The sequence below is a fragment of the Chelon labrosus genome (genome assembly GCF_963514085.1).
Source record: "Chelon labrosus genome assembly, chromosome: 11".
Taxonomy (NCBI): Eukaryota; Metazoa; Chordata; class Actinopteri; order Mugiliformes; family Mugilidae; genus Chelon; species Chelon labrosus.
This window is the reverse complement of record NC_140344.1, coordinates 8,479,188-8,497,463: the sequence shown is the minus strand read 5'-3', so window position 1 is coordinate 8,497,463 and position 18,276 is coordinate 8,479,188. Positions and strand designations below refer to the sequence as shown.

The 18,276-nt window shown below is 45.8% G+C and overlaps 1 protein-coding gene across 2 annotated transcripts in view; it reads right to left on the bottom strand.

Annotated features, from left to right (window-relative positions):
* peak1 (pseudopodium-enriched atypical kinase 1) overlaps positions 1–18,276 on the bottom strand; it is a 110,671-nt gene that overhangs the window by 22,093 nt on the left and 70,302 nt on the right. For both annotated transcript variants that reach the window (XM_084555659.1, XM_084555660.1), the window contains one exon: positions 8–3,514. In XM_084555659.1, the coding sequence (XP_084411785.1) occupies positions 8–3,393 (3,386 nt within the window). In that variant the 5' untranslated portion in view covers positions 3,394–3,514. The remainder of the gene's footprint in view (positions 1–7; positions 3,515–18,276) is intronic.

The following is an 18,276-nucleotide window of genomic DNA, read 5'->3' as shown; positions in this document are numbered from 1 at the left end:
CAAATACCTTGAGTCCTTGCTAAGGAGATCTCCTCCAGTGGTGTCTGAGGATGGCGTTTGCCCTGGACTCAAAGGTGTGGGTTCCTTGCTTTCATCAGTTAGCGCAGTTTCTCTGCATTCCTCTACTCGAAGTTGTCCTTCACCATCGCCAGGACTACTGCTACTGTCTGGTTTGTAGGTAAATATAATGGTTGGCTTCTGGTTGGGATCCTCTGGTTTGGCCTCAGCGAACCAGTGTTGATTTTGGGCAGGTGGTGGTGGAAGAATGTGAATGACCGTTCCATCAAGCCCAACCAGCTTGCCCTTCTCTTTCTCTCTCTCCACCTTCTCTCTCTGCTCATCCTCATCTTTTCGCCGACGGAAAAAGCTCTTAAAGGAGATCCAACGTTTAGGTTTGGAGCTTTCTGCTGAAATACGTCTCCCTTCACCACCAGGACTTGCTTCACCTTCACTGGGTCGTACAGGAGAGCTGGAGGCAGAGCTCTTGGTCCAGTTGCCAAAATGTCTCTGGAGTATGTTGGAAGCATGATAAGGGGAAGATGTGGATCTTGGCGGGGGGAAGGGGGCATTGGGCTCTGACCTGGGGCTGGAGAGTGGGACAGCAGCAGAGGCACTCTGGGATTTTGACAAAACTTTTGAGGGCGTGTCCTTCTTTGGTTTGGAAAGACAGCCATCAGCTGTGGAAAACAGGGACTTAGGTCGTGTAAGGGTCTCCTTCATGGCATCAGGTGGGAGCGCATAGAGCTCCTCAGAACTTAAAGTTTTGGTTTGTGCTGAGGGCGACTCTGGAGGAGACTGAGGAGGTTGGATGGAGGCCACAATCTGAGAAAGCACAGTACTGGCCTCCTCTCTATGGCTTACCGCTGTCCCAGAATACAAAGCTAAGCCTGAATCATTATCTTTACTGCTGGAAGCATCTCCACTTGTCTTACAAGTAAGTGTAACAACCCTCCCAGATGGGCTAGTTTTAGGTCGGTTTGCAGTAATGGCAAGATTGGCAGGAGAATTTGTTGATATAGTGGGAGAGAGGGCGCCAACTGTGGAGCTAATCACAGTGCTTGTAACAGTGCTAGGGTCTGTAGTGGTTCTAGGTTGTAAATTTGGTGCTTTTGACACTGCTTCAAGTGGAATCTTTGTTTCTTCAGAGGAGGCTCGCTCTGATGTGCCTCTACCAGAGAGAGTTTTCTCTGTTGAGGAGGACTGGACACTCTCAGAGGACCCAATCTCTTCATAAGTATGGCTGGCTACCCTATTACCAACCCCTTTTGCCTGTGGCAGTTCTCCACTGAGTCCCAAGAAGCTCTTGTACACAGCTAGGTTGTCATATGCACTTGGATTGATAACAATAGGTACCTTGACAGCATTTTTAGAACTTCGGGCATAGGCTGGTTCATCTCGAATGATAATGGGAAAAGGAGGCATACCTGCATTATTGAAACTGTTGAACTTGATCTCTGACAAGTTGGGGGATTTCACAGGTACAGTTCGAGAGGACGACAACCCAGCAATGGGAGAAGTGGGAGCTGACTTGTGACTGCAGTGCTGTGTAGTGATGGAGGGACCAGGATTACTCCCAAGATCCACTTTAGGTATCTTTTGACGAGGACTTGTACTTGATGTCCACACTTCTTGGTAACGTATGCTGCCTGATTTCTTTCGCAAGTTACCAGACAGAGCAACAGATGTAGGTGATGTTGGCATTGCAGGAGAAGATGGGGAAATAGGGGACGTAGGAGACAGAGGTTGGACTACAGGAGTGCTACAGAATGATGTAGGGCTGGATGGCATTGACAGATTTCTGGGTTTTGGAGACAAGTCTGGAAAATGTTCATTTTTATTGGCCATGGATGCCGACACATCCACTACAGTGTAAGGCTTACATATCAACGATTTTTCCAAATTTACTACGCGGTATGGTTTAGCTTGCTCCTCCGTGGGACTGAAACTTATAGTGACTGGCTGACCAGGAAGAGCCTGAGGCATTGGCATGCCTTCTCTGCCATCCTGATCTTCTAATCTAATGGCCAAGACAGCCTTGTGTGTTTCAGCAACCTTGAGTGGACTCAGTGCTTTGCTGACATGCTCCTTTTTCAGAGGAGAAGTGCAGGACACAGGTGCCTTACAAGGGGATGTGGGAGAATGCAAGCCATTTCGAGGGGCACAGTGGGCACTGCTCCCACTGCTGGAAGTTGTACGAGAGTCTTCCGGTAGTGATGATGATGATTCTGGAGAAGTAGTAGCCTCTGAATTTGACAGAAAATCACTGCCTTGCATGTCACAAGGCCCATAGGAAAGAAGATGTCCATTGGAATCCACTGAGGGGTATCCGTTCAAAATTTCATCATAGCTATCATCATAGTCAACTGCACAAATCCGCTGTAGTGAGCGGTTTCTAAGTGGCACAGTATTCCACTTTTTCCCTGCAGCAAAGGGCACTGGAGACAATGTGGCAGCACGGAAATTTGCAAATCGAGGTTGGCCTCGCATACGGATCTCCATAGCTAGAAGCTCCTCATCACTTTCATCCCAGCTCTCATGTTCATCATCCTCATCCCTTTCAGTGTCTTCCTCCTCATCATCCTCTTCCTCATCATCTTCACCTTCACTCGAGAAGTCTGGGTAGCAAAAACGACCACCCTCTGTGCTAATGACCTTGGTGCTATCACTAAGTGATACCCGTTTTTGTGCAGTGCTGCCACCTCCACCACTACTACCACTGCTTCCCATGGCGAGACAGCCTGAGGCTGGGAGGCCTCTTTCTAAGGACCTTCTATATGAACTGCTGATTCGCCCCCAAAATAGGTCCTTAGAGGCAGAAAGGGGTGGGGGACTGGAGGCAGGGCCCAAACCAGCAATCTCCTTCAGGACATCAGTTAATCCACTGTTGTTATTTCCACTAGGCGTCCTAGGGCTAAGTTGTCCATAACCTTCAATCTCCTGACTACCATCCTCTCCTTCGTTGTTGTTGCTGGGCCCACCTGGCCTCTTACGGTTCAGTCCATTGCGATTCCAGACTGTAAAGGCTGATGTTTTGCCTTGTTCTATTAGATTTGGTGGTTGCTGTAAGTTGCCATCTGAATCCAGTCCTGAAGAGGAGCAAGGTAACATCATTGTGGGCTTAACAGCAATGGTTGGTTTCTTGGCCACTGGTGGACGGAAGTGTCCTGAGCGAGAAGACCCACTGCCGGCCTTCTGGGTGTTGCTGGTAAGGTTAGGGTTGGCTCTGGCCCCAGCAGGGGGTGGATTCGGTTGCTGAGTTGTTGGAGGCCTCTGATCAGAGGGTTGCTTCCCTCCACTGCTCTGAGCTAGGCAGTGCAGACTCTTAGGTTTAAAGCAGTTCTTGCACTCCCCTGGTTTCCACACGTGCTCGGTGAAGGTGCTGCAGGCTGACATGGCTGCTGGTAAGTAAGGCAGCCTCTTGGGTCAGTGAACAGGAAACCCCTCCATGAAACTACAGGCTACAGGATGTGACTGTAGAATGCTTTTCAAACCTCAAATGTCGGGGACACTGGATCTGTAAGACAAAAAGGGAGAAAAGTATACATTAAACTAAACTGAACACATTCTTGTTTATTTAAATTAAACATTAACTTCACTTATTTGCCAGACATATTTCACCTAGACACACAGATTTACACAGAAAAATGACATAATACATTTACACTTAAAACACACACTTAAAAGGTGGCAGTAGGTCAAAAAGAGGAGAGTGGGAAAAATAACCTTTGGGAGAGAGAATGACTTAAGAAGGCAGTGCGACATTGCCTCCATTAGGTGGCAAACTTCCTCTATGCAGAAGCCAGCCCATTCTATTGGGCAGTGATCTTTCTCCTAACTCTCAAGTGAAAAGGAAGGATTAAACAAGCTTCTTTCTGAATTATTGTCCTGTGTGTTATTGGCTGTGCCCACCAGGCTTGGGTGAGATAAAGATAGATAGATATAGATAGACAACTTTATTGATCCCTTTGGGAGGTTCCTGCAGTACCTTTATCCTGCAGATAAAGTTACTGGTATTGTCACTTAATCAAATCCTGTGAACAACAGCAGTTACATGGAAAATAGAATCAAAAAACTGAGTTTACATGTTCTGCACTTAACATATAGTGAAATCTGACAAATGGCAACATATTTTGAAGGGTGACTCTTATACAGGTTATATAAGAGTGAAAGTAGAAAAGGGGTGAAGCATTATTTGTAGCTTTTTATCCTTTTAAGCTATACTTGAAAGTAAACAACCACCAAAGGAAGTGTTTGTGGGTGCTTACATGCATAGAAGATGATCAGTCTAAGACCACAAGTTCATGTACCACCATCAGAACACTAAAACCACTTGACAAAAGCAAAAACGAACTCAAAAACCATGAAAAACAGCACAAGTTTCCTAGATCCCAAACTGATCGAGTATCTGTGGGATGCACTGGAACAAGCCTGATCCACAGAGGCCCCTCCCCTCAACCCATAGGATCCAAAGGCCCCCAGTAACAACATCCACCTGGCACCTACACCTCATAGTATTTCAGCAAAAAAAAAAAAAACAACAACAACAACAAAAACAACATCCTGTTTTCTCAGCTGACCATGTCATAGTTTTTGAATTACACAATGGCAAAGAACCCAACATTCAATTCTTTCCAGGCACTACATAGACCATACCTCAGTTATTTGCTAAATGCAGCATATCAAAGAAGGGAAAGATGGAATTAAATATCTTTGTGGAACCTTTGTTAAATTGGTATAAGCCTCACTTCAGTGTTAATCATGAATCTGACTGAGACAAAGGCAAAGCCATTAGTATTTAAATGTGCTTTATCCCAATTGACCAGTCTAACTTTTTAACAACCAATTATAACCAGCTCTCAAAGACCACATTAACATCAAATGCATGGATAAGTAAGTGGTGTGTTGCTCAAATAACCAATTAAAATGGAGCCGTTGCACAAATCCTTGTGTTTTTTTAATCACACAGGAATTGATATGTTACACAAACTGGTACAGTTTTTACACTGAACAAATGCCAAAAACAAAACAATAAAACAAAAGCTTTACATGAGAATTGGATTCTTTTCAACTTGCCCCCCTTGACATTAAGATTGTGATAATCAGATAAATTACGATGGAAAATATAAAAGGGACTGCACAGAGACCGGGAGACTGCAGTTCCACTTTGTTTTATTTACTTTTTTTTTTTTTTTTTTTTTAGTTCAGACCATGAAATGAAATTCATGCAAAACATCAGCTGATGCATTTGAAATGCACAGCTGAATAAATAAAAGTCTACTGATTTTGTAAATAAAATGGTTTTCAGATTTGTATTCATTGGTTGCCTGTTCTCGCTACCATCCTCATTTGACCACATTGTTGGAATCAAAAAGGAAACATTAAGACATTAAAATGAACAGGGAGCTTCAAGATGTCATCTATTGTGTCAACCAAAACGAGTCAAACAACACAGCCCTCATTTCTAAAGAACTAAAAAAACAGCAATCACTTCCAGGCCTGAATCTGCTCTTAGCTATGCACTTGGATGATAATCAGAAATCTGCTTTTCTTCCATGGAGACCGATCAATAGTTTGAAACTCTGTCCTTTAGCCAGCGAAAGTTATTTAAGCGTTCTTTGCCAAAGCAATATTCTATCTATTGGCTGGTGCTTGATTGTTTGACATGTAAAGGACACCAAAGGATTATTATAAACTACTTGGCCTGCATTTACTATTGAATATGGTGTAGTTCTGAGGAGAAAATCCCTAAAGATAGTATGAGATATTGCTGAATGACAAAGCAAACTCTTATGTACCGTTTGGCTCCGTATGACTATAAATTAAAATAACCAATTAATGACCATACAGACAATTCACAAAGACGTAACCAAGAGCTCAGCACGGTTACTCAAGCAACTACACATGTGATGATTCTTTATGGGCGAACCAAACCTGAATTTGATCAAATAAAGCTGGAGCTATGACTCATTGTAGGGGTGACATCGACAGGGATGGGTGAATCTGTCTCGAAGTCATGAATGTCAGATCCTGTGAGGAAGGATGTTGCCATGACGACACCCTGCCCAGGCCCAAACACAATAAAGCAGGAACTCCTGAATCAAACTTTGCTTACCGAGTCGCAATGGGCGGGAAAAGATTTATCCTGTTACGGCGCTCTGGCCGCATCCTCACAGGAAACAGTGGCTGTAATTCAAACAATATATTTTCAAAACCTGTCAGCGCTGTGACACGTAAGCGCTGTGCAATTTCAAAACTGCACAGACAACGCAAAGTTCAGTCCAAGAAAAGTCTGATATGGGGAGTGTATGTAACAGTATTTCCAATCTAGCATCCAGATTCACTGTGTCAACTCCTGACCGTCACTTCTTCTTCTTCTTTGAATACAGCAAAACCAAACTGCTGTAATGCAGCTGTGCACAAGTAAACACGGCCAGCAGAGAACGGCATAAAACAAGTGGTATTAATATGGACGTCTCAATAAGCTTTTGCACATTGAGAAAAAGCAGATTTTTTTTTTTCACCACCAGACAGACATTCTTGTAAACATCATTTCGTCCCTGACAGACAGCAGACGGTGTGGCAGAGGGAGCTGTTTTCTTTGGAAATCAAGAAAAACTTATTGTTTTCATTTTCTTCATAGCAGCTACATGGAATTATATAGAGCCCACCCCAGGGTGCCTCCTAATAGGATAATTATTTTTTTTCCTTTCAGGGCTTGTGTTTCCAATCCCACTTCAGAGAATCAACTCAATCCAAAGTTCATGAGCCGCATACATTATTCTACCAGCAGAAACCCCCAGTGGTGGATGTGACAACATGTTTTACTTTTTTCTCCGCACTCATTAACATTCTCATGTCGTTTGATTTCATTTTCTCACCCCTCAACGGTTGATATGACTCTGCATCCACCAGTAAGCTAAACTTAGTTATGTTTTAGTTTCCCACTCAGCCGAGGGCCAGAATTAGTGCCATGTTGTAACTGACAAGTCTCCACATCATCTAATACAACATGACAGTTGCGACTTGGGGACACGAGCAATTTCATGTGTCCAAAAATCCTTCCCTAATCATGCAGTCCACTATTTGTACTCAATGCAGCTCACAGTTCCGCACATCATTAAAATATGTTAAATCCATACAGAAGGGGGGGGGGGGGGGGGGGGGGTCCCTCTTGCTTATGTAAGTGTCTTTGTTTCAGCATATTCTATCTGTGGTTAGGATTTCTGCTATACAAGTGTTCATACCCGTGGCCATCAGCCAAATAATAGTCAGCTATTTTTGTGTGACTTTTATTATGTAACAGATATTATGCAATGCAACTGAAATGTGATGAATTATAATACAGCAAATCAGTTTTAATATGAGACACCCATGAACACATTTTACAGTGGGAACGCGTTTTTTTCTTCCTTAGGTGTCTGGGATCGTTCCATAACACAGACATTGTTTTATCGATCCAGTCTCTGCGTGTGTCCACGGCGCGTCTCTGCATCATCTCTGATGGTGATTAGAGTGATATGAGGCAGCACTAAGACGACAGACGCAACGGATTATTGGAAAACCGGATGAAGACATACATATTTTTTTTCTGGTCCTTTCCCTCTGCTTTATCTGGCAAAAAAAATCAGTGCAGGCGATAAACACAAACACTGATTTTATTTTGCACTTCATAGTTTTGACAGAACGTAGAAACACATAAAAAAACATGACTCTTGCCGTCTGCCTAGTTGCTCTAATCAGTGACGTTTTTGTTTACCGCCGACTTCCCTTCGATGCATATTTGATGGCGCTAAGGCATTAATGTCAACGACTGCCTGTCTGAGGTAAATCAATGCCTGATCTCTATGTAAGATGGATTCGTGTTCAGAAAGATGAAAAGGACATGATCAACATACAGCAGAGACGTGTACATACTTGAAAAAGATTTGTCGTCAGTGTGTCTGAAGGGCCGGATAGGGGGCAGGACTTTTGCCTGTAGCTGACAAACTCAAGATATGAGCTGTTTTCCCACCTATATTTAGTTGTGTTTCAAAGAGGAATGTGATAAAAACTGCTGCAATGCTGCATTTATCCATGGTTTAGTCCGTGTTCACAGGACAACTGATACAACGTTCTGACATACCCTCAGAACTACAACTATATTATGATTGGTGATCATTTTGCAGAAAATTTGGATTTCAGGAAATAATCAAATTGAAAATGGATCAACAGCAGTGAGTGTGGGTACTGTCATTAATAGCTATTCTGTGATTCATGTACCAGTGATCTGTATATGTACTATAGGCACAGTGTGATCAAGCATCTACACTGATCATAACATTATGACCACCTGCCTAATATTGTGCATTTCTCCCTTGTTCCTCCAAAACAGTTGTGACTCATCAGCGAATGGAGATTGTTTTTTGAGTTGTTCCTAAATAGTTTTTGTGTGTGTGTCTGTGTCAGGCTGCATCCTGCTGGGGATGGCTGCTGCCATCAAGGAGTGTCCTTGCTATGGGGTGGGGGGTGTTTGGTCTGGTCTAGGTGGGTGCTACATGCCTTAGTAGCATCCACATGAATACCACATCCAAAAGTTTCCCAGCAGAACATTGAATTGTCACAGGATTTTCAATGTTATTTACTTCTCCTCTGAGTAGTTTTAATGTTGTGGCTGATTGGTGTATATGCTGAGAAGGCAAAGACACACTCTGAAGGAATACAATGATCCCTTGACCTCTCTATTACACTCAGTTTGTTTTGTAAATTGTCAGTTACATACTGTTCTCTTCTTTGCAGAGAGTCTGTCCAAAACCATCTGATAACTCCACATTACAGCCCCTATCCATATGATCATATGATTGTAATCTATCTACTGACTGCCGGTACCACTTAAGATCAGAAACACGATTAGAACCAGTTTTGTGATGTTTACAGCTTGAAAATACACCGTAACAGTATTATATATCTTGGTTAAACAGGCCTTGCATATCATTACTAATGGTTGAGAACACTTTCCAAAGATATTTGCCTTGACATGAACAGAACTTGCGGGTTATTAACATATCAACATCCCACAAATGAGTGGGAAGCTGCTTCAATCACTGATGTGCCACACGCCTAGGGTTGCAAAATTCCAGGAATTTTCAAAGTTGGAAACTTTCCATGGGAATTAACGGGAATATATGGGAATTATCGGGAATTAACGGGAATATATGGGAATAAACAGGAATAAATAAGAAATTTACAAAATTGAAGGTTGGCCCTTAACAGGGAACTTAAATATAGTTGGGGGGAATATATTGTAGCATAGTCTTGGCTAAAACAACCAGATTTAATGCAAGTACACTCCTCAATCACATGCACACAGCACACTGCTTACTGCAGGGCTATTGAGGCCACGCCCCCTACATGCACTGTGCATTCCTCCATCACATGCACAGGTGATTCCTTGAAGCCTGGAGGCCACACTTTTGAGCTCAAAGCACAAGACTATTGAAGCCACACATTTGAGCCCGCGGACTATATAAAGTCAAGTAAGTTTTGATAATATCATGGGGTAAATATATTTGATCTATAACGTTATTAATGTTTAACTTGCAAATATTAAATAAAAATGTATTAATACAGTAGCTAACTATCTGGTAAGTTAGGTGCTAAATGAAAGCTATTTTTCATTTCATTGACCATTTAAGAGGCTAGCTAATTATGGTGGTAGCTACCTCAAATTTGATGCTGTTTCTTCTGACTCCTGCAAGACGGTTTTCTGTAACCATACAAGAATTTATACATCAATTGTCATCCCATAATTCCCATAAATTCCCATAAATTCCCAATAATTCCCATAATTCCCATGGAAAGTTTCTAATTTGGAATATTTCCAAAATTCCCCAGTTTAACTTCCCATGGAAAGTTTCTGGAAATTTACCGGAAATTTACCGGAAATTGTCCACCCCTTTGCAACCCTACACACGCCTCATCTCTTTTTTTGTAATTTCTTTTTCTAATGTGCAGCGAAGACCAACATTGGTTTGCATTAGGGTAGAGGGTGAAGCATGCGCGCTGTCTTCTTCTCCACTATTTAAAGTCTTACTCATTAACTCTAAATCTTAGCAAATGAATAGATGAAGGTAATTTGATCATCACCCAAGATTCAGAGTTGAGAAATTGATAACCTGGAGAAACTGTGTAAGTGTCTTTCTGCAGCTTGTGGAGATAACTGTGATCTGATTTGAGAATGAAATGTGATTAAAAGCCAGCAAAATGGAAAACATTATGTACTAAAGAGGCTTAATTAAGTTTAAGAGGATCCAGATCTTAGTTTCTGGTGTGCACTTCAACCATTTTTTGTTACTGACACGAAATGAAAGCCTTTGTGTCTATGTGTAGTCAATACATGATTACATTTTAGGTGCATTTTCTACGTTCTGAGAAAGACCGCAGTGCTCCTGCTCAACAGATCATCTGCAGCATGAGTCAAGCAATAATTGGGTTTTAGTTTTCAGAACACATCTACGGTAAGGCTGTACCTATAAGAACCACACAGGGAGTGGACTGCTTGTATCTAAGTCTGTGTGTGTAGACTTTCTAATGGCGAGAGCTTCCCTTCAGAAGTATTTCAATGAACCATTACTACATCTGAAGTACATATTGTGTATCTGTGTGTTTGATCCCAACAGTTTTAAGTAATACTCAGATAATGATGTTCGTGTTCCACTTGCTAAATATGCACACATTTCCATCTGGAGAAAGTAGCTGTAGAAGATGAAAGGTCAGGTCAGCGATGCCTCATTGCAGAGCATGCACTCATTATCCCTGTTGTTAACCTCTTCTCCTCTCCATCCATTCGCTAAGCTTCTTCCTTGTCATTGTTTCTTCCCCCTCCATTCTCTCTTTCATAGTCGTGCTTTGTTGTTTATCTTTTTCCCCTCTGGCTCAAAAATTTTCCCACTCTCTTCTCTCTTTCTATCTCCTTGTCCCTACCCACTCACTTTTTTTGTTCAGGCCATTTTTTCTCCAGGCGTTTCCTCACTTTTGCTTTCCCCTCTGAGATATGTAAATCAGTCTGTCTCCAGCCGCCCTTCCCTTCAAACACTACTGCAAGAAAACACTGTCAAACCCACATTATGCAAACCATCAGCAAACCCACCAATATCTACGAGGTAACCACACACACACACACACACACAATGACAGCATAGCGTATTACCACAGCCCATTATCAGCAAACACACACATTGTTACGCTTGTACACCCAATATTGAATTGTGAATCTCAGAGCTATTTGACGATACAACGTGCAAATGTTGACAAATGAAGTGTCAAATGGTTATACAGTATAAAGTTGTACACAAACTCACTTAGTTGTTAATGTTTCTCTGTTGTGGTTACATAACATGGTTTGATGCTTAGCTCCTCCTGTTCCAGTGTCAAAGTATCCTGGAGCAAAATGCAGAAACCCCATACTTACTGAAAGCGTTACACACTAACTTGCCAATTCATTAGGTACACTAGTGAAAACGAATAAATTCTAATGTAACAGTCCTGCACTACACCTTAGCTTCATAAAGGTTATGGTATTCAGCCATTGGTTTCAAATAACTGAGAGAGCTGTTGATTACATATGCAGTCCAATAATAAATTCTTGTTGGGAGGGAACAGTTTTGAATTGCAGTGCAGTCTAGCATAAAGTATTTTCATTATTAATCTGTCGGTTTCTTTCTTTTAAATGGGTAGTTTTGTTTTTCTCAGAATTGTCAGAAAAGGTGTAAATTGCCCATCTAAAAACCCAAAGCAATTAACTTGTCCTATATTAGAAATAAACAACACTTCTGTGCACATACAAATAGTTGATGATTAATTTTCTGTCAGTCTAATAATACACATGCGGCATACAAATTATTTTGTCCACTAAAAAAAGTTTTCTTTTTTTTTTTTTGTGCTGTCAGGGATTATTATTTGTGGATAGCCCACAGAAAGATATGAAGAAATCTCACAGCTGTATGTAGACAACTGTGGCTGCTGTAAAACAGACACACACACAGACACACACACACACACACACACACACAGAGTCATGCAAGGTTCAATCCCATATACCCACAAAAATGATGAAACTTCAGTGGTGCCACTTGCGGTTTTCTCTCAATGACAAAAATCTGAAAACAACAAACTACTCACACAGATGACAAACACCACACAAACCAACAAAGTGTTGCCTCATTAAATACAGTGGAATAAAACGGGGGCTGTTCGAGGGAAGCTTTCTGTTTCAGTTCCCCCTTTTTTTTTTTTTCTGCAACCGTAGCTGCTGGTGCAGAGTTAGCTGTTCATGTGCGATGCAGAGCTGGCCCATGATTTGCGACCATCTGCTCCTGATCTGATAGCAGCAAACACTGTCTGGTTTAGTGCCAGGCGCGATATCACACAACACCTGCTGCTTGGTGCCACTACCACCAAGACACAAGCCCCATGGGACTGCCAAGTGAGACCCAGATTTGTACTGGGATAAGAATAACTTCTGAGCAGCCACTGGTGGGACAGAACTTTATTTACTGAGCGCTACCCTAGTGAGGCTAATGCATAAAACATTCCCCTCAGTGTGTGAGTGTTTAAAAAAAATAAATAAAAATGAAGAAATAGCTCACCAGTTTAGTATGCAAAGAACCAGCCCTGCTCTTAGCAAGAAGGTGGATGCAAGCGCTGTGCAACAGCAGAACAGATTAGAAGGTCAGCCTCTCAGTATGACTTCTTCCTTTCCATTTAACCCCAACAACAACTCAGAGGAGAAAAAGAAGAGACAAACTGTTGAGTATTGTTTTTGTCCCACAAGGTATTTAAGCTGTATTCTAACCACTGGACTATGTCTCTTATGAGACATTCCTGACATAATAACAAATATTCAAAAAATAATAAAAAAACACAATAAAGAGCCTTTGCTTTTCCATTTCTGGTCTTACACATTCCTTTTACACATGGGTAAGATCGTGAAATCCATTTTTTAACTCCCATACAACATCATCTTTTCATCTTTCTCCTTCGCCCTATACACCTGAGGCCTCCCTCATCAGTTCCCCCATCAGTCATAGCTCAGTGAACCAACATGCCAGAAAAATACTCTTTTTGAGATAAAGATAAAGCATTTGGGACCCGTCTGAAACCGATTGCAAAGATGTCAGTGTGTGTTTAGCAGCCAGTACATCTCAGCCAGAGTGGAGCACCGCCACCCCAACCTCCTCTCTGCCCCCACTTCCACCTGGTTAAATTGATCCCGACTGTGGGAGACTGGTGTCTGGCTACAAGGAGAGAAGAGCATTCGATAATGTGCGTGTCAAGAGTGTGTGAGTGGTGGAAACATGTGACTGTAGGAGACATGGTGAGAATATAAGCGAGTGCTGTCTCCATGTGACCACTTGAGTAGGTGAGACAGTAAGAGGAAAGTAACTTCTCGGGATCAATTTTAGGTTCAACATGTCCACTTCAAAATCCAAATGGTTCGCTGAAACACAGTAGTACCAGTAGTACCGGTTGTTTTGCTGCTACAGGAATATATTCTAAAATCCAAACTATCTTGTTCACACATTGCTCCTGTACTTTTTTTGCACAAGGTGGGAATTGGGGATGTGCAAAACCAGGCAATGCACGTTCCCACAATCCACTGATATTATAATGAAGTGACAGATTATGGAATTGCTTTAATCTGTAGAAAAACTAGATTTATTTTTATTTTTTAAGACTGCATAATGCTGCAGTCTGCTCTGGTTTGCTCTGGACCAAAAATGATCTTTTTGGTCCAAGCTGTGGACATTCATAGACTATGGTAGCTTGTTGGTCTGTGACACTGTTACTAGATAAAGCTTTTTCCAAAGCCAACATATTCACATTTCAGTACCACGCCTTGAAAACACGAGAGAACTTGTTTGTACAAGAGCTTTGCACTAAAGCGAAGGACAAACTCACACGTCGCCAAAGCATTATCATTCTGCCACCAGCACCTAGCCCCCGTTTAACATGCTATTACTCGTGGCAACCACATCTGGCACAGATCCACAGCAGCTGCAAATTGACAGTCACACTCAGTGTTCTATTTCATCCTTACTGACCGCCAGAGGCGGTGCTTCAGCACTGAATGTCTCCATCTCGCGCATGCGCAGGTCGAGTGTTTATACCAACAGAGTCACCTGTGACCCCCGATGACACCGGCTAACCTATATCTTCCGGTGACATCAGAGGATCTGTTCCTTTTCATCTTCTCGCTTTTGCAGGTAGACGTATGTCAGTAAGTTCTAGCTGAACTAAGCGTGTACTTCACTGCTGCTTCGTCGCCGGTAGCCTTGCGACAACGTTGTCGGAGCTGCGAGCTGCGCCCTCCAAAGGCTGCGACGAGCTGAGACGGGAGGTTTGTTGCGGTTTACCGCGGACACCCTTTGAGTATTTGTTTTAGTCGTTTGTTATAAGGTTGGTGACGGCGTGATACTCGCTCCCTCTCCCGACGCTCGTGTTATTATTTTCGGGCATTAGCGGTCGCGTTGCCCGCTTGACCTGTTGGCTGTGTATCGGTACACTGTTGGTTGTACCCGTTTTTCGTTGTAGTTTGATTTGTTGGTGAAGCCAGCGTACTCGCTCCCTCTCCCGACATTTGTGTAATTATTTACGGGCATTAGCGGTCTGCGTTGCCCGCTTGACCTATTGCCTGTGTATCGGTACACCGTTGGTTGTACCCGTCTTTCGTTGTAGTTTGATTTGTTGGTGAAGCCAGCGTACTCGCTCCCTCTCCCGACATTTGTACCGCCGTTATCCGCTAAGTTGTAGCCCGTTTTTCGTTGTTGTTCCCTGTAGTGGTGAAGGCAGTGTGTGCGCTCCCGCTCCCACTTTAGGTGTATATTATTACCTTGGAAAAGTAGTTTTACCAGCGTTTTTCGCTCGGCCTACTTGGGTTGTTTTGTTTTTTTGCACAGCAAGCTGACTTGCTGGTGAAGGTAGTGCTCTCGCTCCCGCTCCCAGCATAGGCGTGTGCTGTTGCCCTTGTTGCAACACCTGTTGGTGAAGGCAGTGCGTTCGCTCCCTCTCCCAGCATCTGTTGTTTTCTCAGTTGTTGTCACCATGTTTGGTGACCACTCTTGCTCGGCCTGTCTGGCTTCTCTGCAGCCTGAAGATGGTCATGATATGTGTCCTTCGTGCCTTGGCCTTGAACACCTGAGGGAGGGGCTTTCGGAGGATCCATGCATGAACTGTAGCTTCATGCCCCGGGCAGTGCGGGTTGCCAGACTGGCTGAGGCTGAACACCTGCTGGGCCATGTTCCGGGGCCGGACCAGTTGACTCCAGCCCAGCGAATTGCAACTCAGCCTAGGCGACCTAGACGGCGGGCTGAGACCGTGGGTGCCTCCTCCGGGAGGGGGGCCAAGGAGTCTAAACTGGCCTCCAAGGTGGACCAGCTGACTGAGGAGTTGAACCAGGTGAAGTCCCTCTTCCTAGCCATCCAGTCTGGGACTGGTGCAGGGGAGGTTGGTGCTCCTGCTCCTCCTGCGGCCGTGTTCGATCCAGAGGATGATGTGCTCTCCGTGGCGGCATCAGCCACTGAGTTCGCTGACTGTGGGGCGGACGTGGTTCCCCAGGACATTACCTCCAAGCATGGCTCTGGGGAGAGCTCCCGCTCCTCAACCCACAGTTGTGCTGCTGGGTCTGAGGATAGCTCTATGGGTGCCATCATTCGTATGGCCCTGGCCCGCCTGCAGCTGGATGTTCCACAAGCTCAGCCGGCTCCTGCCAGTGCTTTTTTCAGGCGGGGCCCAGTCCCTGCCACCTTTACTGTGCCTCCGTCAGACGAATACCTGAGGGAGCTGCACGCATGCTGGAGGGATACTAGAGTCCTCTCTCATGCAACATCTGATGGCCGGACCCTGGCTGCCATGCAGGACGCAGCCAAGTTTGGCTTGGCCCGCATGCCAGCGGTTGAACCGACTATAGCGGCTCTCATCGTTTCGCCTGATGAGGCTCTGAGGCCAGATGCCAGGTGTCCTCGCCCCCAGTGTCGGGTTACAGATGATCTGCTCTCTAAAGCTTATGACGCAGCGGCACGTATGGGACGCATCGGCAATTCCCTGTCGCATCTGATGCTGGCTCTTTCTGCATCCCTGCAGGATGCTACGCTGGACGCGTCTGTCCACAGTTTCAGTGACGCGTCTCTGCAGGCTTTTGCTCTGATGTCCAGAGAACTGGGGCGCTTGATGTCCACTCTCGTCCAGGCTCGCCGCCAGGTGTGGCTGGCACAGTCGCCTCTCACTGAGACGTGCCGGAGAACCCTCCGCAGTGTCCCAGTGGAACCCGGTGAGATTTTCGGGTCGGCTGCTCTAGAGGCGCTTGAGCGCACAGTCCAGGCCAGACAGACTCGACAGCAGCTCTCTGGGCTTCACAGGAGTATGCCTCCTCCCGGCAGGCCGGGGGGTTCTTCAGCTGCCCCCCAGCGACGCTCTCAGCCACAGACTTTCCCCAGTGGCCACCTTAGGTCTCAGCGACCGGCTCAACAGTCTGTTCAACGAGGGGCTCAGGGCTTTCGAGCCCCTGAACGACTGCCCTCTAGACAACCTCAGGCTTTCGATGCAGCCCGTCGTCCCCCCAGGGCCTCTAGAGGCCGGGGGACCAGGCGCTGAGAGCCTGGGGCCGGTCGTCGGCTGTTTTTCCCAGCAGCAGCTCAGCCACTGGGCTGCTTCCACCACGGACCCGTGGGTGATTTCCACCTTAACCCACGGGTACAAACTTCAGTTCCGACGCCGGCCCCCAGCCTTCGGCCGGGTCAAGATGACCATCATACACGACCCGGCAAAAGCCCACGCCCTCAACCAGGAGTTGTCCGCCCTCCTGGACAAGGGTGCCATCGAGCCGGTAGACCCCCTGTCATCACCCGGGGGGTTCTATTCGACTTACTTTCTTGTCGAAAAGAAAGACGGCGGACTCCGCCCTGTCCTCGACTTGAGGGGACTCAACAGGTTCCTCAAGGTCTTGCGGTTTCACATGCTCAGCACTGCAGAGGTCCTGTGTACCGTTGCCAGAGGGGAGTGGTTTACTTCGGTAGACCTGAAGGATGCGTACTTTCATGTCCCCATAGCACCACACCACAGACATTTTCTGCGGTTTGCCTTCCAGGGCCGCCATTTTCAGTTCAGGGTGCTCCCGTTCGGCCTCTCCCTTTCTCCACGGGTGTTCACCAGGTGTGTGGCGGCAGCCCTCTCACCCCTGCAGTCGCGGGGCATGAAGATTCTGCCGTATCTGGACGACTGGCTGATTTGCGCGCCATCCCGGTCTCAAGTGACCCGGGACACGGCGATTCTCCTCTCACATGTGACCCAGCTCGGTCTCAGAGTGAATTTTCTGAAGAGCTGCCTGGTCCCCTCACAGAGTACACTCTTTCTGGGGATGACTCTGGATGCCGTTGCCATGAAGGCCTGTCCATCTCCCCGGCGCGTGGACGACATCATCCGCCTCCTTCTCCTCTTTCGGGAGGGCCGCTGTTTGCGCTATGTCCTGTATTTGCGCCTCTTAGGCAAGCTGACGGCTGCTGCCACTGTGGTCCCCTTAGGGTTGCTGTCGCTGCGTCCCCTTCAGAGGTGGCTGAACAGCTTTCACTTGGACGCCAAGTGGCACCGGCACAGGAAACTCAAGGTGTCACGGCGTTGCCTCCTTGCTCTGGCTCCATGGAGGGAGAGGTCATTTCTCCTTCGGGGCATGCCCATGGGCTCTATTGCATCCCGTCGGGAGACTGTCACAACGGACGCCTCCCTCTCAGGGTGGGGTGCTGTGTGGCAGAACCGGACAGCTCGCGGGCTGTGGCCTGCACGGGACCGCTCGGAGCACATCAACGTGCTGGAGCTTCGGGCAGTGCACATGGCACTGCAGTCTTTTCTTCTGTTCCTGAGAGCGAGGCATGTGCTAGTACGGACGGACAATGTCTCAGCCGTCTCTCACATAAACCACCAGGGGGGAACCAGGTCAGCACGGCTGTTGCAGGTGACCCGGGACCTCCTGTTGTGGGCGGCTCCCCACCTAGCCAGCATGAGGGCGATGTACTTGCCGGGAGAACGGAACCGGACCGCAGACTTCCTATCCCGTGGCAAGCCTCCACCGGGGGAGTGGCGGCTTCATCCCGAGGTGGTGCTCAACATCTGGGACGTTTTTGGCAGGGCAGAGGTGGACCTCTTTGCCACAGAGGAGTCGACCCATTGCCCCCTCTGGTTCTCCTTGACAGGGGAGACCAGCCCTCTGGGCCAGGATGCTCTCGCCCACGATTGGCCGGAGAGTCTTCT